This window comes from Leptopilina heterotoma, unplaced genomic scaffold (assembly GCF_015476425.1).
Source record: "Leptopilina heterotoma isolate Lh14 unplaced genomic scaffold, ASM1547642v1 Lhet_71, whole genome shotgun sequence".
Taxonomy (NCBI): domain Eukaryota; kingdom Metazoa; phylum Arthropoda; class Insecta; order Hymenoptera; family Figitidae; genus Leptopilina; species Leptopilina heterotoma.
Window position 1 is genome coordinate 505,969 of NW_025111165.1, and position 22,814 is coordinate 528,782.

General features: G+C 21.7%; 3 protein-coding genes across 6 annotated transcripts; 1 reads left to right on the forward strand and 2 right to left on the reverse strand.

The window, feature by feature from the left end:
* Nucleotides 1–882: 882 nt before the first annotated feature.
* Nucleotides 883–5,735, reverse strand: LOC122510620 (proteasome activator complex subunit 3). 2 transcript variants are annotated; one of them, XM_043625391.1, is made up of 5 exons: nucleotides 5,599–5,735; nucleotides 4,370–4,402; nucleotides 3,908–4,228; nucleotides 3,578–3,714; nucleotides 883–1,894 (listed from the first exon to the last, which is right to left on the reverse strand). In XM_043625391.1, exons 1-5 carry the CDS (start codon nucleotides 5,620–5,622, stop codon nucleotides 1,672–1,674), a joined length of 738 nt encoding a protein of 245 aa, XP_043481326.1. In that variant the 5' UTR covers nucleotides 5,623–5,735; the 3' UTR covers nucleotides 883–1,671. The 2 variants fall into 2 exon arrangements, with proteins under 2 accessions (XP_043481326.1, XP_043481327.1); XM_043625392.1 differs by lacking the exon at nucleotides 5,599–5,735 and adding an exon at nucleotides 5,408–5,530.
* A 1,356-nt stretch (nucleotides 5,736–7,091) lies between these two features.
* Nucleotides 7,092–9,489, forward strand: LOC122510621 (cytochrome b5 domain-containing protein 1). The gene is made up of 3 exons (XM_043625394.1): nucleotides 7,092–7,448; nucleotides 7,536–7,660; nucleotides 9,184–9,489. Exons 1-3 carry the CDS (start codon nucleotides 7,094–7,096, stop codon nucleotides 9,415–9,417), a joined length of 714 nt encoding a protein of 237 aa, XP_043481329.1. The 5' UTR covers nucleotides 7,092–7,093; the 3' UTR covers nucleotides 9,418–9,489.
* Nucleotides 9,490–9,755: 266 nt separating this feature from the next.
* Nucleotides 9,756–22,811, reverse strand: LOC122510635 (alpha-amylase A-like). 3 transcript variants are annotated; one of them, XM_043625410.1, is made up of 6 exons: nucleotides 22,652–22,811; nucleotides 19,585–19,827; nucleotides 18,974–19,404; nucleotides 15,185–15,569; nucleotides 12,147–12,644; nucleotides 9,756–9,979 (listed from the first exon to the last, which is right to left on the reverse strand). In XM_043625410.1, the coding sequence occupies exons 2-6, from the start codon at nucleotides 19,765–19,767 to the stop codon at nucleotides 9,968–9,970; spliced, it is 1,509 nt and encodes a 502-aa protein (XP_043481345.1). In that variant the 5' UTR covers nucleotides 19,768–19,827; nucleotides 22,652–22,811; the 3' UTR covers nucleotides 9,756–9,967. The 3 variants fall into 3 exon arrangements, with proteins under 3 accessions (XP_043481345.1, XP_043481347.1, XP_043481346.1); XM_043625412.1 differs by lacking the exon at nucleotides 22,652–22,811 and adding an exon at nucleotides 22,535–22,643; XM_043625411.1 differs by lacking the exon at nucleotides 22,652–22,811 and having other exon boundaries at nucleotides 19,585–19,965.
* Between the last annotated feature and the right edge of the window lie 3 nt (nucleotides 22,812–22,814).

Consider the following 22,814-nt stretch of genomic DNA (forward strand, 5'->3'; position numbering starts at 1 on the left):
TATTAGAAATTCGACATAGAATGTATTGTCTTCGAGATCATTATTTCGTTTTGTGCTCCAACATCTCCTTGCATTTCTTAATTGTATTTAAAAAAAATTAGTGTACGTTAAGAGACTGTTTTTACTTTTTTTTCAGTCTCTTAACATTTACTATTAAGTTCAATAGTTAATTTCTTTATCTCTTTTATTAAATTATTATAAATTAGAATCTAAGAATGTGCAAGTCTTCGAACATTAATTAATTTCATTTGTGCTATTTATAGTTTTTTCTGTCCCTCGCTCAATGTCTTCGCTCAACCCTTTGCATTTCTTTATATTTTCTTATTTAATGTAAGGCATTTAAAATTCTAGTATGTTAAAAGACTGTTTTTAAAATTAAATTAATTTAAATTAAATTAAGTCTATTAACATTAAAAGAATTTCTATTTTTACTTCTAATGAAGTTTAATTTAATTTAAAAGTTATTTTTAACTATAAACATGTTTATTTATTGTGTTGATTCATAAAAATGTTTGTAAAGACTGTTTTTTATCGAATATTTTAGAAAAAAGAGATTTCTAGCAATAATTATATTATATTATATATTATATTAAAAAAACGATTCTATATTGTCGATAAAATCGACATTTCGATTTTTATCATTCGATTTCTTGTCTATTTATCGACAAATTCGAGGATTTTTGAAAAATTCTGTATTTTCAAAAGATTTTTTAGAAAACCTTGATTAGTGCAATTTTTATACTGCGCAATTTTGTAATTTGTAAATACAGATTATTTTCAAGAGAAATTTATTTCATTTCTTTCCATTCACAAAATTTCGATGATTCAAATTTTCTATTAAAAAAAAAAAGAAAAAGTGTCTCGGAGGAAATGAAAACAGTGTTTTTGAAATTATATAATTATGTATTTTGACATTACAGTATTACAAGATCGATTTCTTTAAGGTACAGTCTACAATAATTGAACATTAATATTCGAGAGGAACACTTGTGTTTTGCTAATTAACTTCAATTGGAATCTGAGAACAATTAACTAATTATGATAAATAACTTGTTATTTTTATCAAATAGTTAAAATTACAATTACACTGCGCGATCGAATTCTTATATCACTGAAATACTGTTTTTGCTTCTCTTTAAAAAAATTAAATATCTACAAAATTCTCATTTTTTTCTCGAAAACATAAGGATGATAAAAAATTCTCTTTCTTTTTTCTCTGAATCGATATATTTTGATATTCAAGCATTTCGATTAAAAGTTAACAAAAAACAATTAACTCTGATCATTTCTTTCTATTTATAAAATTTTGATCCACGGTGAAAAAAAATCTATAAAAAAATGTTTATTCTAAAAATGTAGAAAAAAGAATGTATTTATAAATGGTTGAAAAAAAGTGGCTAAAAAATAATTTCCGACGCAAAAAAAAAAAAATAGAAATGAAGTTTTTCTTTGAAGTAAAATTTTCTTTAACTACGTAGATGAAAACGGAGATGAGTGATAAGTAAATGGAGCAAAGTTAAATTATAGTTCGTGTGCGATAAACAAAACAAAAAAACATTGTGAAAATTTACGCGCGAACACTCTTTTTACCTGAATTTTGTTTTTACACTGTGAGTCATATTCATCACTTTTATTCATTGAGAAAAAAGCCGTTGTTTTTTTAAAAATTATTTAATACAGAGATTCAGCGTTTGATGATCGCGGTCGTTTGATCTTCTCCAAGTTTTTAATGACAAGATCATGAAGTGCGCAATAACGATTACGAATTTCGCACATAACGAGCCACAAGCTTACGTATTCTTTTTCGTCAAGTTCCTGAATTGCTCGCCTATAATCGGCAACGTGGGGATACTTGGCGACTTTACTCAGAATTTTTCCTCTCGATACAAAATACCTGTGAAATTTTAAATTTGATGAATTTATTTGATTTAAAACAATTATGTAGTTTAATGGAAACAAAGTCTATTTCTACTGAATTATTTTTATTATTTTAAAAGTAGATTGGATTCTCTTGAGAAGTTTTAAATGTTCAAATGAATGAAATATTTTTATATAAATACTGCGATTGCAATAACAGGGTTGCCACAAAACTTTAATTTTATTTTTCCCTGATTTCCAGACAAAATTTTCACTTTTTCCCTGACCCTGAAGAACATCAATAACTTCTTTTTTAAATAAATATTTAATCATTATTATTTTTCTATAGGAATTAAAATTCTCAAATTCAATAACTTATGAGAATATTATTATAAAACATGAAGAAATTTAAGATGAAAGAGTGATAAAATAATTATTTTATATCATAATAATATTGTAACTATAAATTCAAATTTTCAAACATTTTAATTTGAACCCTTTTCAAAATTCAATTATTTCTTAAAATTCACACAATAACTCTTCTAATATTCAATTATCTAAAATTTTGCCTGAAATCCATTTAATAACTTTTTATTAGAAAATTTTTCGAGAATTCAAATTCAATTATTTAAATACCAAAATAAATAATTTATTCAATAATTGAATATTTCTTAAAATTGAATTTTTATGAAGAATTTAATCAAAATTTTTAAAAATAATTGAGTTCTTTCGATGAGTTTAAAAAAAAAATTTTAAGAATAAATGCAATTTTCTATCATTATATTTTAAATTGTATAAAAAATAATTGAAATTCTGCGATAAGTTTTGTTATTTGTGAAAATAATTGAATTCTTGCAACGAATTTTATTAAACAATTTTTTAAAGAATTGAATTCCTGTAAAGAATTTGTAAAAATAATTGAATTCAGGAGAAAAATTATATTATCCATGAAAATAATTAATTTCTTTCAAACAATTTTATTCATATTTTTTTAAATAATTGAATTTTTTAGAATTTTTTAAAAACTTTTTGAAAATAATTAAATTCCATCGAGGAATTTCATTAAAAAATTGAAAATAATTGAAATATGACAAAGAAATTTATTAAATTTTTTTTAAATAATTGAATTACTGTGAAAAATTTTATTTTTGAAAATAATTAATTTCTTGTGAAGAATTTTATTCAAAATTTTTTAAATAATTGAATTTCTCAGAATTTTTTAAAAACTTTTTGAAAATAATTAAATTCCATCGAGAAATCTCATTAAAAAATTGAAAATAATTGAAATCTGAGAATGAATTAAAAAAATTCTTTTTTAAATAATTGAATTCCTGTGAAAATATTTATTTTTGAAAAGAAATTGAATTCTTGGGAAGAATTTTATTATTTATAAAGATAATTGAAATTTTGACGAGTTTTAAAAAATTTTTGAACATATAATTGAATTTATGCGAAGGAGTTCATCACTTTTGAAAATAATTGAATAAATCAGTTATTCTTAAAATTTCTATATTTTAATATTATAATATTCTTTATTTTCTATATTTCTTGTATAGCAATAGAAATTTAATTTGAAGAGGAAATGGATAATTTTCCTTCATTTGAACAATCAGAACTTTAGGATCATTCGAATTTTATAAATTAATTAAATTTATATTGGAATAGAATTAAATTTTGTTTTTTCTTTCAAGACGATTTAATAATTTGATTAATTTATTACCTGGAAATTTGATCGAAAAATGCAGCTGCTTCACTCTCTACAGCTTGAACTTCAGCGAGAGTGTCTTCTTGAATTGAGACCCCAAAGTTGTTTCCGTCTTCGATTTTTGGGATCATAAATGAAATCCACATTTTTAACTGTAAATTTGACAAAAGAAATGGTATCATTACTTATGCTATTAATAAAATAATTACACAAATCGAAAAACAGAAAGTTACTCGGTATTTTTTTAAATATATTCAAAGTGCTAATTTGTACAAAAACTTAATAAAAAGGGCACACATGTCATAATATTGTTAGTATTATTGCTTTAAAATAATTATTACTCACAAGATTTGAATCTTCTAAAAGTTGTCTAATGTACGGTTTCACTATGTGTATTATATCGCAGATTGGTTTGTTGCATGGAACTGGTCCATTGGGAAGAACCATAACTTTGGTACCAGGTACATCTTCTAAATTATTTTCAACTCTTGCTCTTTTCGATGGTGGTTCTTCCTGGGAATGATTCAGAAGTATTGGCTCTGGAATGGGTATATTTAATTCCTGATGAACTTTTGATAGGTCTTGATGAGAAAAACCCGGTGTCTCCAATAGTTCATTGAGTTTGACAATTTTTTCCGGAAATCCCTTCACAATAAGTTGTTCCGCCTAAAAATAAAGCGAGCAGAAAAGTTGAATAAAAATAATTTACAAACCAAAATAAATTAACAAAAATAGAAAAAAAATACTAAATTAACATACACAAAAAAATAATAAATTTTAATAAATGAAAAGGAAATTGAAACAAACCTTCGTTTTCAGTGAATCCTTGTACTCTTGAACCTGTACAAAAATATTTTCGTAATTAAATCAAATATTTTATTTGAATACCACAGTTTTTAGTAATATTTACAAAACTCAAAATTTAAAAAAATGGTTTTTCAAAATTAAGCCAACCGTAGTGAACAAATTTCCTTTAGAATCGCCAATTTTCGCAAAAATACATTCAGAGATCCCTGATTCTTTATTTTGAGATGTGAATAAAGCGGGAAACATTTTTCTTAATTATTAAATTGCACTTTAATAAAAATTTAGAAGAAAAAATTAAAATTGTAAAAAAGTTTCAATAAAACGGTTAATTTGGAAATATTAAAGTATGATTTGAAATCTGACAAATTTTGATGTTGCAGGTTATCAAGTATCAATTGTTTATATTGGAAAAACAAATTTGACAAGTTTCGTAACATTAGTCAACACTGTAGAAAACAATTTAAAAAATTCATACAATTCACATTCATGTAGTTTTTATTCCAATGGGTGTAAAATAAAAATATTCAATACTTACAATTCTCTAGAACCAATTTACATAAAGTGCACTTTTAATAAATGAATAAAAATCCTGAATAGCAAAATTATAAAAAAAAAAAAATTCAACCGAAATTTTTACTTTTAATCTATACGGAGTGGAATAAAAAAATAATTTTAATTGACAATCGTGAATCACGAGAGTTTTCTCGATGATGACAAAGGAAGGACGCACTTAATTTACTCGAATATTGTCTTGTTTACGAACCACTCGGGATTATGAAAAAATTTCTATTAAAAAACAAAAAACTCCATTCCTCGTGAAACATAAGAATAGAAGAAAATATTTGCAGAGAATTTAAAAAAAAAATCTTTTGTCACGTAAAAACACATTGTTCAAACAGCTGCAACGATTTTGAGGTTAGAATTATTATAATGCTTTCATACTTTCTCTAACATAAATTAAACTAAAATTTCATACTTTCAATCGATTAGGCTTAATTAGATGAATGTTATTATTATAGAAAATGATAATAATATTACCGCAGATGAAGACAGCATTGTAAAAAATAAATACAGGATTGATTGTTAAAGTGTTGTATATGATAACCGGTCAATGAAAATACTAACCTCTCAAGAGGAGGGTTCATGCCAATCATTTCAGAATTAAAATTACTTCAATGAATATATTATATTTCGAGTAAATTGGGAAAATTATTAAAAAATTAAATTACCCTTTTTCCCGTTGCATCGTCCATTCTAAATTGTTAACAAACAAAACTTTGTAAAATACAACTACACTTTGATTAAAACGTGAAACTTCAAACAGGAAGTTGTAAGTTGCTTCACTATATTCGTCAAATGATTAATTGAAATTTCTTTTTTAATTATTAATAAATTGCATTTTATTGTCAAATAATTTATTAATATGTAATATTTAAATTATTTACTGTAATTAAATGTATTAATTTTTATTACTCAGAGATTATTTGTTATTAATTGTACAAGTGATCAAATTGGCGGGGAATTCGAAAAAATTCAAATATGAAATATCAACTTTTTTTATAAAAAAAAATAAAAATAACTTTTTTCTAATAAAAATAATCAAAATTATCAATTAATGAAAATAATCATTTAGCAAAATGAGATTAATTAAAATAATAATAAAATGGACAGTAAATAATGGAAAAGTTTCCATTTAAATTAAAATAATTATTGAAGCTATTTTATTACTTTTTTTAACTGAGTAAAAAAAATTAATAAACATAAAATGACAATTTATTTAATATTTAAAGAAAAATTATTATAATTAGCGAAATATTTTAAAAATTCCGCAAAAAAAGGAAACTTTTTCGATTTTAATATTTTTTTGATAAAATCGAAAATATACTTATTGAGAAGTCATGAAATAAATTATTTGTAAATAATTATAATTTAATGATTTATTTATATTTTCTACAATTTTTTAATTATGATTAAAATTACAAATTTTAAATTTATAATTTTAATTATAATTTCAATTATAATTATAATATTTCCAATGTTGAATGTTTTTTATTTTTTGATTTATAATTTTGTTAATTAATTATTTTAATCATGAATTCATTTTAATTGAATAATTAATTGACAAAATTCTAAATTAAAAAAATAATAAAGAACAAAAATTTTCGCAGTGAGAAATTTTTTGAAATAAATTAAGAAATTAATTAGTTTTATGTCAAATGAATTAAAAGAAAAATTAAAAATTAACCAATCCACTAATTTATAAATTGCAAATTTCGAAAAAAACAATATTTTTTTATTGCTTATTTATTTATTAAAAAAAAATCCTTTAGCGATTAAATTAAGAAATAAATTATTATTTTCAAGTAAATAAATAAATAAAAAATTAACTGATAGATTAATTTATCAATTTTATGTAAATTTTATATTTTTAAAAAAATTTATTTTTATTATTTTATGTTTTTATCAAAAAATGTTTTGATGACTAATTTAATAAGAAAATTAGTTACGTTAAATAAATAACGAAAATTAACAAAGTTAATTATTTTTTATTTCAATTAATTTTTAGAAATTAATATTTAACAAAATTAATTTATAGAAATTAATTAAATCGATTAATTTATTAATTCTAAATATAATAATAAATATAATTATTATAAAAAAAATGTTCCAAATAAACAAAAAAAAAAATTGCAATTTTTCACAGGTATTTTCGAATAAAAAACGATGTCCAAAGAATTACTAAATAGAAAAAAAGAAAAATGCACAAATTGCACATTAAAAGGGTGTTTTTGCAATTATCCCTATTATTTACCAACCGAGGTGTGTATTCACAATACATCAAATGATTGTTGGGTTTCATTTAATGATGGTGTTTACGATCTCACGGAACTTTGTCAATTGTGGAAGGGAACAAAAAATATTAAACCAATTTTAGCGCTCGCTGGAAAGGACATAAGTCATTGGTTTGATCGTGAAAAAAATGACATTAAACACTATATTCATCCTCTAAATGGAAAATTAGTGCCATATTGTCCACATGGACCAATACCGGATGTTGATTCAATTTCTCAAATTTCTACTTCTACCTTAATTAATAATAATGATAATAATAAAAATGACTCTAAAATCTTTTCTTCTACTAAAAATTTAATTAATAACAATACTTCGTGGAAAACTGCCAAAAAAATGCCATGGTGGAAAAGTGAAAAATACCGAATTGGCAATCTTACAAAAAATCCAAGACCCTGCAGAATTATTAATGTCCTCACAGGATGTGAAGCAATTATTTCCGTTAGTTGATTATATATTAAAAAATTAATTATAAAAGTTATAATAACAATAGTTTGCTTTTTTTGTTAACTAACTTTTTTAATAATTTTTCTTTTCAAATCATTGAGTTCTTGGAAAGAATTTTGTCAAAAAATTAAAGAATAATTGAATTCCTTCGCAGAATTTTATTATTTATAAAAATAATCGATTTCTCGAGAAAAATTTAATTAAAATTTTTAAAAACCCTAATAAAATTCTTTTGAAGAATTTATTTGAATTTTTTTTTTAAATAATGGAGTATCTTTAATAATTTTAATTGAAAATTGTGAAAGTAATTTAATTGTCTTTGTATTTTTTTAAATAACTTAGATTTTTGAATAATATTCAATTGAAAATTTTGAAAATAATTGAATAAAACAAATAATTTTTTCAACTGTTTAAAATAATTTTTAAAATAATTTTCGCGATGAATTTCACTTCGAAAGAATTTCTTGAATATAATTTATTTCAAATTTTTGAAAATAATTGAAATTCTGCAAAGAATTCAATTATTTATGAAAAAAATTGAATTCTTGACAAGAATTTATTTCAAATTTTTGAAAATAATTGAAATTTTATAAAGAATTCAACTATTTATGAAAAAAATTGAATTCTTGACAAGAATTTATTTCATATTTTTGAAAATAATTGAAATCCTCCGAAGAATTTTATTATATATGAAAAAAATTGAAATCTTCAAAAGAATTTTACTTGATTATTTTTTATGAAGACAATTTAATTTTTAGGAAGAATTTTATTAAAATTTTTGAAAATAATTGAAATCCTCTGAAGAATTCAATTATTTATGAAAAAAATTGAAATCTTCAAAAGAATTTTACTTGATTATTTTTTATGAAGACAATTTAATTTTTAGGAAGAATTTTATTATTTATCAAAATAATTATAATTTTGCAAAGATTTTTATTAAAATTTTTGATAAATAATATAATATTGTTTCAATGAAAATTTAAATTCTTTGTAGGAATTTAGTTAAAATTGTATTGAAAATAATTGAATATTTAGGGAGAATTTTATTAAAACTTTAGAAAATAATTGAATTCTTTTGGAATATTTTATATTGAAATTAAAAAAAAAATTGAATTCTTTCGTGAAATTTTGTTGATAATAATTGAATTTTTGCAAAGATTTTACTATTTTAAAAAACAATTGAATCGTTTTGAAGGTTTTATTAAAATTTTGTTGACAGTAATTGAATTTTTGTAATGAATTTTATTATTTATAAAAATAACTGTATTCTTTCAAAGAATTTATGGAAATAATTGAATTCTTCCGAAGAATTGTATTCAAATTTTTGAAAATATTAAAAATAATAATTAATTATTTACTTAATTGAGTGAATTTTTTAAATTTTAATTATGAAATTATTCAAAAATTTATATTTAAAAATAAAAAATTTCGTAATTTGCCTAATAATATTGAAATTAAAATTTAAAATTTAAAATTAAATTTAAAATTTAAATAATAAATAACAATAAATTGTGAAGGTTTGTGAAGAGGATACAATACGAAGAATTCAGAAGCGATTTTTAATTTTCAATTCAAATAACGAGAGTTACACGTGGACGTACGAAGGAAAACCTGTGGACCTTGATAAAACTTTAACGGAAAATGGAATATTAGATGAACGAGATCGTTTTGTAAATTGTGGACTTCCGGAAGATATTTATATTCCAGCTTTATTGTGTCATTACAATGATGATCTCACGATGACGACTTAACTGTAAAAATTTTGCTAAAAATGTCCTTTTAATCTAAATTCCCCTTTTAAAAGCTTTATAATTAAAAATTTATATACTTTTATAATTTTATACGATTTTCATGACAAAAAAAAAAATAAATACATATATTTATAAACTGTAATTTACAATGTCATAAAAGTTTAATATAAATTTATAATATTTATAATATATGCGGCAAAAGTTTATTACAAATCCGCAATTTATTATTATAAATAAAATTATATCAGATGATGAAATTTCATGTCATGAAATTTTATTAAAAATTTATAATTTATAATGTTATTAAAGTTAATCGAAAATTTATAATGTAATGTAAGCGATAATAGATTGCGGTAATAATACTAATAATATAAATAGTATACAGACTTCAATTAGACATCATTTAATTTCAATAGTATCAATTTGTTTATTAGAATTGGAATTAATTTTTTTATAATTAATACGTATATAATAGAAATAATTAATTTATACCAATACAATTAAATTTTACTTCAAATTTTTCCAGTTGATGAATTTGAAAGCAGTTTTATTATAATCTTGCCTAAAAAAGAAAATAATTAGATTAATTAGTAATATTTTTAATTAAAATGTTCTTTAAATAAAATATTTTTATTAATTTTTCAAAAAGTTCTTTGAGAATTTTCAATTTCATTTGTTTACAAATCAATTTTAACAATTATTTAATTAATACAAAGAAATATGTAAATAATATTTTATTGAATAATTGAATGTTTCTCAAAAATGAATTTTCATAAAGAATTTTATAAACTTTTTAAATAATTGAATTCGATTAAAATTGTATAAAAAATAATTGAATTTATAAATTATAAATTTATGAAAAATACGAGAATTTTATTATTTATCAAAATAATTGAATCTCCGTAAAAAGTTGTATTATTTATGAAAATAATTGAATAATTGCGAAGAAATTTATAAAAAAAATTTGTGAGCAATTGAATTCTTTTGTATTTTCAAAAATTTGAATATAATTCTTTACGCAGTAATTCAAATATTTTAAAAAAATTTAATAAAATTCTTTGCAGAAATTCAATTATTTTTATAAATATTAAAAATTCTTCCAAGAAATTTAATTAAATTCAAACATAATAATTAAATTCTTGTAAAACAATTAAATTATTTCCATAAAATAATAATAATAAAAAAATTCGCATAAAATTTTTGATAAAATTCTTTATAGGAGTTCAATTTATTTTAAGAAATAATCAATTCTCATAAAGAATTTTATTAACAAATTTTTAAATAATTGAATTCTTTTGAATTATTATTTATTTTTTTTGTATAAAAATAATTAAAATTCTGCAATGAGTTTTATTTATATTAAAAAGTTTTATGTTTTGTGAAAATAATTAAAGAATTGTATTCAAATTTTTCTATAAATTTCTCTGCAATAATTCACAGTAATTCAATTATTTTTAAAAAAATTCAATTATTTTTATAAATAACGAAAATTTTTCGAAGAAATTCAATTAAATTCAAACATATTAATTAAACTCTTGTAAACAATTAAATTATTTCCATAAAATAATAAAATTATTCTCAAATTATAAAATTTTTGATTAAATTCTTTATAGGAGTTCAATTTTAAGAAATAATAATCAATTCTCATAAAGAATTTTATCATCAAATTTTTAATGAATCGAATTCTTTCGATTTTGTATTTTTTTGCATAAAAATAATTGAAATTCTGCAATTGGTTTTATTATTTATATTAAAAATGTATATTAAAAAATTTTATTCTTTGTGAAAATAATTGAATTATTGCAAAGAAATTTATAAAATTTGTAAATAATAAAATTCCTGTGAAATTTCACAATTAAATGTTTGCGTAGTATTTTATTAAAATTTTTTTTTAAATAACTGAATTCCTTTGGAAAAATTTATTAAAATAGTAGATATATTAAAAAATCATTGAAGTGAGGAAAATTTTTGAAATTTTGCCAAGGATTTTATTAGAATTTTTGAAAATAATCGAATTTAGGAGTTAAGAATTTTATTATTTAAATAAAGATAATTGAAATTTTGACGAGAATTTTTTTAAATTTCTAAACATAATTGAATTTCTGGAGAGAAATTTGATTGTTTTTGAAAATAATTGAATTTCTGCAATAAATTTTAACTTCTCCAAAATTAAATTTTTTTTAGTGTTCACAACTAAAGATTCTTATAGGAATCCATTATTTTTAATAATTAATTAAATATATATTAAAAAATGTTAACTAACTTTCTTTAAAATTCTAATTAAATTCATTCAAAATCGAAATTTTACTTTTTAAAAAATAAAAAAAAATAATGGTAATTAATAAATTAATTAGTTAACAAGTTTTATTTTTTTAACCCTGTAGGGTAGATTTCCCACTTTTGGCCACTGCTTCATTCTTCGTCAATTTTTATAAAATTTTCATTTAATTATTTATTATAATTATTATTTCTTATTATAATAATATAGTACTATACAGGATTTTATTTTTAATTTTAAGTATTTTCTTAAGTAAAATACTTAAATAAACTTAAATATTTAAAATTACTATAAATATTAACTAGTGGCCAAAACTGGTGCTTTTACACTAATTTATTTGTCAACTGTAATTTATTTGATAAATTTGTAAATAAACTTAAATAATTTTATATTACAAAAATAAATTGGTTGTATTTCTTATCTAAGAAAAAATTAATTTTCCCATTCTTACTTTAATATGAATGGCAATAACTCCATTATGCGCCATATGAGGAATCTCAAAATCAGCAAAACCCTTTTTATCAACGTCAATAGTCTTTACAGAACATCGATTTCCAAAATTCATATTTCCTGAGATAATATCGCAATATCGACCGGCTGGTAAACCAGTATTGAGACGTTGCTTCAGATCGAGATTCTTTTGATTATTGAAAACAATGAAGCCACGACGTTCGCGGGCAAATGCAATTTGATCTTTGCCATTGCTCCACCATTTGGTAAGTTTAGCGCCCTTCGCAATATTACGAAATTTCACCATATTACGAATTTCTGGCCAACGATGCTCGCACACCCATCCATTGTCACAAGCATTTCCTGTCACATTAATAATTGGCGATTCCAAATTTCCATTTTCATCTGCAGGCGGTCCAGCATTTGGATCGGTGAATTCAAAGGAACTCATTACTCTCGCATCTCCATAAGGATGGGCCAACATAAAAGCCTGTGCCATCTGGGGAATTTTTTAAATTTTATTTTTTTATTCACTTATTTTTAGTTATTTTTATTAATAATAATATAAGTAATAATTTTTCGCGAATTTCAATAAATGTCATCTTCTTGAAATATATAATTGTATTCAGAATTTATTTGATAAAATTATTTCATCAAAATTTGAATTGACATTTTGCTATTGAATTAGTAATTTTTACTAATAAATTAGTAGAAATTGCCATTTATTAGTCAAATTTACTAATTGAAAAGAAAAAAGTCAGTCACCAATGCAAATTAGTAAATAACATTTTTACTAATTCAACAATTAGAGAGTAAATAGGTTGCCACAAAAAATTAATTTTGTTTTTCCCTGATTTCCAGACAAAATTTTCCCCTTTTCCCTGACTCTAAAGAATATTCTGATTCACTCTAAAAATGATTAAATACTAAAAAAAACATTCTATTACATTTACTTACGATTTTATTTTAATTGTAAAATTATTCAAATAAACATTAATAAATTGTTTTTTTAATAAATATTTAATCATTATTATTTTTCCATAAGAGTTGAGATTTTAAATAATTTCTAATTCAAATCTTTTGAAATTCTACAATTTCATAAAAAATTTTATAATTATTTGCGGATAATTTTATTATTTTTATGGAATTAATGTAATTGTTTACAAGAATATAATTAATGTGTTTGAATATAAATGAATTGCTACGAAAAATTTTGTTATTTATAATGTTAAGTGAATTCTTGTCAATAATTTTATTAAAATTTTTGAGCACATTTTCATTATTTATGAAAATAATTGAATTCTGAAGAAAAATTTTATTGAAAATAATTGAATTTCTGCAAGGAATTTTATTTAATTTTTTTAAAATAATTGAATTACTGTAAAGAATTATATTCAAATTTTTAAAAATGCAATAGAATTAAATTATTTAGAAAGACTTTAATAAAATTCGTAACAGAAATTCAATTATTTTTACATGTAATAAAATTTTTCACATAAATTCAATTATTTAAAAAATTGTAATAAAATTCATTGAAGGAATTAAATAATTTTTACAAGTAATACAATTTTTTACATAAATGCAATTATTCAAAAAAATGTAATAACATTCGTTGCAAGAATTCAATTATTTTCATAAATAAGAAAGTTCTTCACAGGATTTCAATTATTTTTAATACAATTTTAAATAAATTTCTTGAAAAAGAAAATTAGTTTCAAACATTTTTTGCAAGAATTCAATTACATTTCAGAAATAATAAAATTCTTTGCTGAAATTCAAATTCTTTCAAAATCTACCATTTTAATAAAAGTTCTCAAAAGAATTGAATTATTTAAAAAAATGTAATAAAATTCATTGCAGAAATTCAATTATTTTTACAAGTAATACATTTTTTTTACATGAATTCAATTATTTAAAAAAATATAATAAAATTTGTTGCAAGAATTCAATTATTTTCATAAATAATAAAATTTTTCATAGGATTTCAATTATTTTTTTAATTTCAATACAATTTTAAATAAAGTCCTAAAAAAAGAATTATTTTTAAAAATTTTATTAAAATTCTTCGAAAGAATTTAATTTTCAATTATTTTTTAAAATTTAGGCTATAATGTTTTTAATATTCAATTATTATTTAAAATTTTTTCCAGGAATTTATTTAAAATTGTATTATAAAAATAATAGAAATCCTATGAAGAACTTTATTATTTATGTAAATAATTTAATGTTTGCTTAGAATTTTATCTACATTTTTTTTAAGTAATTTAATTCTTTGAAAAATTTTATCAAAATACTACAATTTTAATAAAATTTATTTTCATTGAATTGAGGAATATTTTTGAAAATAATTGAAATTTTGCCGAGAATTTTATTAAAATTTTTGAAATAATTGGATTTTGGAGAAGGATTCTATTAATTTTAAAGATAATTGAAATTTTGAGGAGATTTTTTTTTAATTATTGAACATAATTGAATTTCTGCTATGAACTTTATTGTTTTTGAAAATAATTGAATTTCTGCAATTATTTGTAATTTCTCGAAAATTTAATTTTTTCCAGTACTTTTTATAAAAATCCCTGACGTTTCCCAGATTTTCCTGATCAATTGTATCACCTGTAAAAAATTTTTAGTGTAAATTCCCCAAAATTTTGGTGACCCAATTTTAACCAAAAAAAAAAGGTAAATTTACACAAAGAAAACTTGGTGAATTTTTCCCAAGAAAACTAAAGGAAATTTCCCTTTAAAATCTTGTGGAATTTTCTCTTTGAAACCTTAGGGAATTTTCCCTTTGAAACCGTGGGGAATTTTTCCCAAAAAAACTCGAGGAAATTTCCCTTTTCAACCTTGGGGAATTTTCCCTAAAAGCTCGAGGAAATTTCCCTTTGAAACTTTAGGAATTTTCCCTTTGCAATCTTGGGGAATTTTCCTTAAAAACTCGAGGAATTTTCCCTGATTTCCCTGACCTGTGACAACCCTGGTAATTTATAATTTCAAAAAATCTCCTATTCTTTTAATGAAATTTTTTCTTTTTTTTTGTACCTTGTATTGCCTTGGCAATTTGTAATTAAGAATCGATGCACCACCAGCGCCGTGACCACGTTGATTATCATGATTATCAATCATGACAACGGCGTCGGACGACGGCAACAGACCCCAAGCGCCAGGTTGGCCCCAATTTTCTAAATCCTTCAATTCCTTTTCGTTTCGAAACATCATACCCAATATGATGCCAAATGCGAATTCAATCACTGTTCCAAAGCCATTGTACTCGAATTTTGACACAGCCTCACCGCCCAGATCAATTACCTCCTGATAAATGAACGGACGACTCTTGGCCGGGTAGCCGTGTTTTGTATTCAAATTTTTTATCCTACCATAAATCACTTTAAGATCATTTGGATACATGTGTTTCGCCGCGTCAAATCTGCAAAAATTCATTATCATTTGCTCATCATCTGCTTCTGTTTCTAACACTTACTCTCATGATAATGAAATTTTTTTTAAAAGTATTTTTTTATCTAAATCCTAAACTGAAAAAATTTTATTCTTAATTTAGAAAAATATTTTTTGGATCCTATTTAAAAGAATATTTTCCGTAGAATTTATTCTTAGTTGTTCAATTTGATGCCAGACTAAATTTTGCTTTAGAAATTAGTAAAAAATTACTGATTAGTACTAGCAAATAAATAGCCATTGGTAGACAATAACTAATTAGTAGTATAAAATGATTAATTATTAGAACTTAAATTATTACTAAACAACTAATTATTAGTAGAAAACAATTAATTTTTAGTAGAAAATAACTAATTATTTGTGGAAAATAACTCATTATTAATCAGAAATAAATAATTATTATTAGTAAAAAAAAATAACTAATTTGTACTAGTAGAAAATAATGAACTTTTAGTAAACAAGTATCTAAGAAAATAGTCCAATTTAATTAATAAAAAATAATAATAATAACAACTGATAAAATAAAATGGATAGTATAATTTTTTTTATTATTAAGGGGATTTGAACCATTATGACGTCACAATTTTGGAACACATGCTTTGCGCAAATTGTGACGTCATAATGGTTCAAATGCCCTTAATTTTAATTTTTTTTTTTAAAAGTAGACCTACTTTCAATAGCTTATAACTTTAAAAGTATTGAGTTTGGAAAAAAGTTGTCAAAGGAAGAAAGTTTTGGTTTTTCTTCAACTTTTAAAAGATTTAAAAAAAAATTTTTTTTTTATAAACAAATTAATTTTTTTTAAATTTGGGCGCGATTTTTTTTTATTTTTTTTTTATTTATTTATACCTACTAATATACAGAAAAATTTCCAAAAAGATTCGAGATGGGCCGACTCATAGTTTTCGTTCTATAAATTTTTTAATTAATTTGTTTATAAAAAAAAAAAAATTTTTTTTCTTAAAAATTAATAAAGAAATTTTTTTTTAAATTACATAAAAGTTAAAGAAAAACCAAGATTTTCTTTCTCTGACAAGTTTTTTCTAAACTCAAAACTTTCAAAGTTACAAGCTATAGACTTATAATTCACAGTTTTCATTCTATAAAAAATTTATGGAACGAAAACTACGAGTCGGAACATCTCGAATCTTTTTGGAAATTTTTCTGTATATTAGTAGGTATAAATAAATAAAAAAAAAATAAAAAAAAATCGCGCCCAAATTTAAAAAAAATTAATTTGTTTATAAAAAAAAAAATTTTTTTTTAAATCTTTTAAAAGTTGAAGAAAAACCAAAACTTTCTTCCTTTGACAACTTTTTTCCAAACTCAATACTTTCAAAGTTATAAGCTATTGAAAATAGGTCTACTTTTAAAAATCCAAAATTTCGAAAATTCATAACTCGAAAATTTTGGCAAATATGGAAAAATAAAAAAATACGTATTTAATATTTTTCTATCAAGAACGATAAAAAATATGTTTAACCGATTCTAAAATGTCGTAGAAAAATTTCCCGTGAAATTGCCCATATATACGAAGTAAATTTGAGTGAAAACTATAGTAAAATTTACTTCTAATTTGTTAAAAGTCTACAAAAATAGAAAAATTTAGTATTAGAAAATTTTTATTTTTCAAAATAATTTTCAATATTTCCCACGGAAATTTATTTTACAACATTTAGAATTAACTAATAGTTAAGAAGTAGTAAAATTTATTTTGTAAATTTATTTTTAATAACAAATTGTTCTATATTCGAAGAAAATAAAAAAAACAACAATTTTTCCAAAGTTTGCAAAAAGTAGACCTTTTTTTTCTTCAACAAAACTAAAAAATTCTCTAACTTGCAAAAAATACAATTTTTCTAAGTTTTTTTAAAGGGGAAAATATGCATAATTTTTTATCATTTTCGGAGGATTTTATTAATATAACGAGATACAAATTTTTTTTTGTGTTTTAGTAGGGAAAATTAATTAATTTAAGGATTTTTACTAATTTAAAGGGTTAAATTATTTTTTTTAGTGTTTTGGGGGATTTTATTGATTTAAGGATACAAACAATTTTTTCGGGATTTTTTTATAGGTGTTTTAGTGGGTTTTATTAATTTTAGGTGATAAATAATTTTTTGTGGTGTTTCTGTAGGTTTTTCAGAAGATTTTATTAATTAAGGGGATAAATAATTTTTTGGGGTGTTTAAGTATTTTAGGGGATTTTATTAATTTAAGAAGATACATGATTTTTCTTTGGTGTTTTGGGGTATTTTATTATTATAATTTCAGGGAAAAAAAAATTTTTTACGGGCGTTTTATTTGGATATTCATTAATTGAATGTTTCAATCATTAATTTAGTTAATTAATTAATTTAAATTAATTTAAATTACGATAAATGTTTTTTGCTTGTTTTGAACTACTTTATTAAATTATAATTTAAGGAAGAAAAATTTATTTTTAGGGCGTTTTATTAGGTGTTTCAAGAAATTTGATTAATTTACTGGGATAAAATTTTTTTTTTGTGTTTTAGTACGAAAAATTAATTAATTTCAGGATTTTTAATAATTTAAAGGTTTTTTTTAGTGTTTTGGGGGATTTCGTTGATTTAAGTGGATAAACATTTTTTCGGGGTGTTTTGACAGGTGGTTTTGAAAATTTTATTAGTTTAAGACGATGAACAATTTTTTTTTGTTTTCTAGTAGGTGTTTTAGGTCATTTTATTAATTTAAGAGAAAAAATGATTTATTTTTGGTGTTTTGGGGGGATTTTATTATAATTTAAGGAGATAAATATTTTTTTTGAGATGTTTTGGTAGCTGATTTAGGAGGTTTTATTAATTTAAGGGTATAAATAATTTTTTTGAGGTTTTTTGATAGGTGTCTTAGAAGATTTTATTAATTTAAGGGGATAAATAATTTTTTTGAGTGTTTTGTAAGTGTTTTAGGGTATTTCATTAATTTAAGGGGATAAATGATTTTTTTTTGTGTTTTGGGGGATTTTATTATAATTTAAGGAGAAAAAAAAGTTTTCTTAGGCGTTTTATTAGATTTTTCAGGTCATTTTATTAATTTAAGGGGGTAATTCAAATTTAAAGAGTAATGAATTTTAATCGTGAATTTATTAGTTTTATATTTGTCTGACTCTTTAACTTTTGCAAAATTTTATTCACGTAAAAATGCATATAGAAATAAAATGGAAGAAAATAGAAGCAAAAATTTTTCAAAGTTGAAAAATGTTGAATAAAAAGGTGAAAATGAAATGGAAAAAGCGAAAAAAATGAAAAGAAAGTGAAAAAAGGTGAAAACGAAATGGAAAAAGCGAAAAAAATGAAATAGTAAAGTTTGTGACTCATTCTAAAAATGAAAAGAAGATAAAAAACGTCCTCGTACCGAAAACCAGCAACACCTGCATCGACACACCTGTCCAAAAAATGGACAATAGCCTCTCTGACATTTTCGCGAGTCTGATTAAGATCGTGAAGTCCAGATAATTCACAGACTCTGACTTCGGTTGCATTTTTGTAATTTGCAATTGTACATTGTTGGTGGAAATCCTGGGGACCAAATGGAACAGCGGGATATTCTCGACGATGGGGCCGAGCTCTGGTACCACCTGTACCAATAGCAGGTGACTGATCGGTTGTCATATGGTTAACGACCACGTCTACAAAGATTCGAACTCCAACCGCGTTACATCTCCTCACCATGTCCTTGAATCCCGCCTCATTGCCCGATCTTGTTTCAATTTTATAAGAAATCGGCTGGTACCGCTCGAACCAAGGCCTCTTTGCCAGTATCATATTTTCATTTATTGGCGACACCTCGTAAACAAAATTTTACATAATATATTCAAATTTAAATTGCAATTTTCTATCAATTTTTTATACTGCCCTTCTTTTCAAAATAAAATTAATTTTCCAATTTTTAAAAAAAATTAATAAATTTCCCAATATTATAACTTTTTCTAATGTATCAAAAAAAAATTAAACATCAAATTTTACCTGAACAGCTGCGTAACCAGCTGGACCAAGAAAACGTTCACATTCTTTGGCAATATCATCAAATTTCCATTCGAATAAATGCACCATTGTCGTGCGATCATCTTTATAGTGGGGATTTTTTTGTCCTCTTATAATATTTAAAAAAAGCAGAAAAACCACAAGACAAAATGAATAGTTATTCATTTTGTATAAAACAGGTCGATAATCAAAAGTGTCACGTATAGTAAAATTTCTCTCTTATATCTGCAAACAGGCAATATTTATTATCTCTCGTCAAAAACATGTGTCAAAGAGACGTTTCCATTTAATAATAAAAGTGAAAAATAAATTCTTCATTATTAGTTAAAAGAGAATAATAATTTTCCATGTGCCATATGTGTCACTTGTTACTCATAAAACATTAAACAACAAAATAAAATTTTGCTATATTACTTTCTTGGTAATAAACTGTCTGGCGATACACGAGTTTTTTTCCTCATTAATGATTATTATTATTAATGTTTACTTTTTAAAAACAAGTCGGTAAAGTAAGAATCAACGGAAAAGAAGAAAAAAATTAACTAACTAATTACTAGTAACAATTCATTAGCAAAAACCAATTGTGTCTTAATATACATTAATTTATTAATAATATTTCAACATTTTTTTAAATATTATTTGTTCTTTTATTAATTAATAATTATTTCTTTATATTATTTTTCATATTATTTTTCGTAATATTTTCCATATTATTTTTTATATTATTTTTTATTATATTTTTTATATTATTAATCAACAATCATGTAGTTATAAATTCTTTAAATTTGGATTTGTAAAAATAAAAATGTTTTACTAATTTGAATTACTGACTGACTTTTTGCTTTTAAATTAGAAAATTCAATTTATTTTACTGATAATTAGTAAATTCAGTTCATTTTACTAATAAATAGTAATTTCTACTAATTTATTAGTGAAATTTACTAATTCGAAAGAAAAAAGTTAGTCACTAATTCAAATTAGTAAATATTTTTAATTATTTCAAATTTAAAGAGAGAATATTAATATTATCTCATTTGTAATAGTCACTAATTTTAATTAGTGAAATTTTTTCAATAATCAAACTTGATTAGATAACAAAGTTTAGAAAATAAATAAAAAAATTATATTTTAGAAACAAAAATTTTATTATTTATTTTTAAAAAATAATTGTCATTAATCACATAGTATTTTTTATCATCGCCAAATTAAAAAAATTATTTATAGAAACTTAAAATTTCCTACCTTAAAAAATTTTACAAACTTTGGAAAAATAATTTTTCTTTGAATACTAATATTTTTTTTCTTTTCTCTTAATTTAAAAAAAAAATTATAAAAATTTTCCATGTTAAAAAAAGTTGTATATAAAAACTTCGAAGGTTAATTTTCTTGAATTAAATAAACATTTTTCGAATTATAAAACATTATTTGGAAAATGTTTCAAGACAAAAAAAAATTTTGTCAAGATATTATAAAATTATATTTTAACTTGGAAAATTTAAATTTTTTTTACATCAATTAAAAAAGATATTGAATCAGAAAAATTTATTTTTCCTAAATTATATACGTAGAATTTTTTTCTAACTTGGAAAATTATAATAATTAATTTTAATTTGGAGTAGAAAAAAATTATTATGATTCAAGGAAAAATATTATTCCAATGAAGTATTTATTATTTATTCATTATTACCTAGAAATTTGTTTATTATTAATTTATTATTTATTTATTACTTCAATTATTTTTCTTTCAAATTATTAAAATTTTCCACCTTAAAAAATTTCACAAAACTTTCGAAAAATAATTTTTTTTTAATCGTACACGATGTTTTTATTTTTCTTCAAAAAATCTACAAACTTGAGAAAAGATATAATTTATTTTCTTCAATCAAAATATTTTACATTTTTTTCAAACTAAAAAATTATTTGGTAATTGTTTCAAAAATATTATTCTTTCAAATTTTTGTAGAAATTTCTCTTTTTTGGGAAATTACATTTTTTTTTATTAAAAATTGGAAAAATATATTTAATCAAGAAAATTATCTTACGTCGACATTGTATACAATATTCTTTCCAAAATATTTATTATTTATTTTTGATAATAAATCATAAGAGTTTAAATGCCCTTTAAGTAAATTATTTATTTGTTATTTATTTAGGTAATTTTACAAATTTTTTTCCTTCATAACTATTAAAATTTAATTCTAAAATTCTATAAAAATTTGGAAAACTAATTTGTCTTTGAATCTTTAAAAAAAAAAAAATAATTTTTGGCAAGATTTCTCATAAAATTTTTTTTTAACTTTGGAAATTATTATTTTTTTACATCAAATGAAAAAAAAAATGATTCAAGGAAATTATTTTTCCTAGATTCTGTGGATTTTTTTTAACTTGGAAAATTTTAATTAGTTTTCTTAATTTGAAGAAGAAAAAAAATACCATTATGAAAAAAATACCATTCAAAGAAAAATTATTATTACAAAGTATTTATTATTTATTTACTATATTAAGTAGATATTATTTATTTTTCATTTATTTTCCCAATTTTTTCCCAAACTTTTCAAATTTAATTCTACAAAAAAATTAAATTCTAAAATTCTACAAAAATTTAAAACAATAATTTTTCTTTGAATCGTACAATGTTTTTATTTTTCTTGAAAAAATCTAAATAATCCAAGGAAATAATTTCCTTGAATCAATTAATTTTCTCTTTATTGCAAATTAGAAAAATTGTTTGAAAATTGTTTCAAATATATTTTTCAAATTGATATTGTTATATAAAATTTCAAATTTTTCACGTTTAATTAAAAAAAAAAAAAATTCTCCAAAATCTTGAAAAAAAATTTTCTTTGAATCTAATTAATAATTAATAATGTTCGACCACCCATACACGATAAATTTTGTAGAAACAATATTTACATATATTATTCAAACATACAAATTGACTGATTAAATGAAATTGCGCTCTTTATTATAAAGTGACGAAATTTCTCTTGAACCAATTATAAAACGTTATTGCACGCAATTACTTAGAATTCGACAATAGTATATTTACATATCGCGCGAGGAACTGTCCTAATTACTGCGTACTGGTGCAATTCACTCGCGCATTCATACGACACAATATATTAACACTAATACACTCATCGTCTTTAAAAGAATTGGTTCACTTATCATTATACATTAAATAGTTGTTTTCTAGATCACAGTGTGCGAGG

Excerpts from the sequence above, each read along its gene's own strand:
- LOC122510635 (XM_043625410.1), bottom strand. The coding sequence starts at position 19,767 with ATGAATAACTATTCATTTTGTCTTGTGGTTTTTCTGCTTTTTTTAAAT. Across the intron at positions 19,405-19,584 it reads CTGGTTACGCAGCTGTTCAG|GTGTCGCCAATAAATGAAAA; the intron begins GTAAAATTTGAT and ends TTTGTTTACGAG. Across the intron at positions 15,570-18,973 it reads GCAGGTGTTGCTGGTTTTCG|ATTTGACGCGGCGAAACACA; the intron begins GTACGAGGACGT and ends GAATTTTTGCAG.
- LOC122510620 (XM_043625391.1), bottom strand. The coding sequence starts at position 5,622 with ATGGACGATGCAACGGGAAAAAGG. Across the intron at positions 4,403-5,598 it reads ACGATGCAACGGGAAAAAGG|GTTCAAGAGTACAAGGATTC; the intron begins GTAATTTAATTT and ends ATTTTTGTACAG. Across the intron at positions 3,715-3,907 it reads TTTTAGAAGATTCAAATCTT|TTAAAAATGTGGATTTCATT; the intron begins GTGAGTAATAAT and ends TCAAATTTACAG.
- LOC122510621 (XM_043625394.1), top strand. The coding sequence starts at position 7,094 with ATGTCCAAAGAATTACTAAATAGAAAAAAAGAAAAATGCACAAATTGC. Across the intron at positions 7,449-7,535 it reads TTCAATTTCTCAAATTTCTA|CGTGGAAAACTGCCAAAAAA; the intron begins CTTCTACCTTAA and ends ATAACAATACTT. Across the intron at positions 7,661-9,183 it reads GATGTGAAGCAATTATTTCC|GTTTGTGAAGAGGATACAAT; the intron begins GTTAGTTGATTA and ends TAAATTGTGAAG.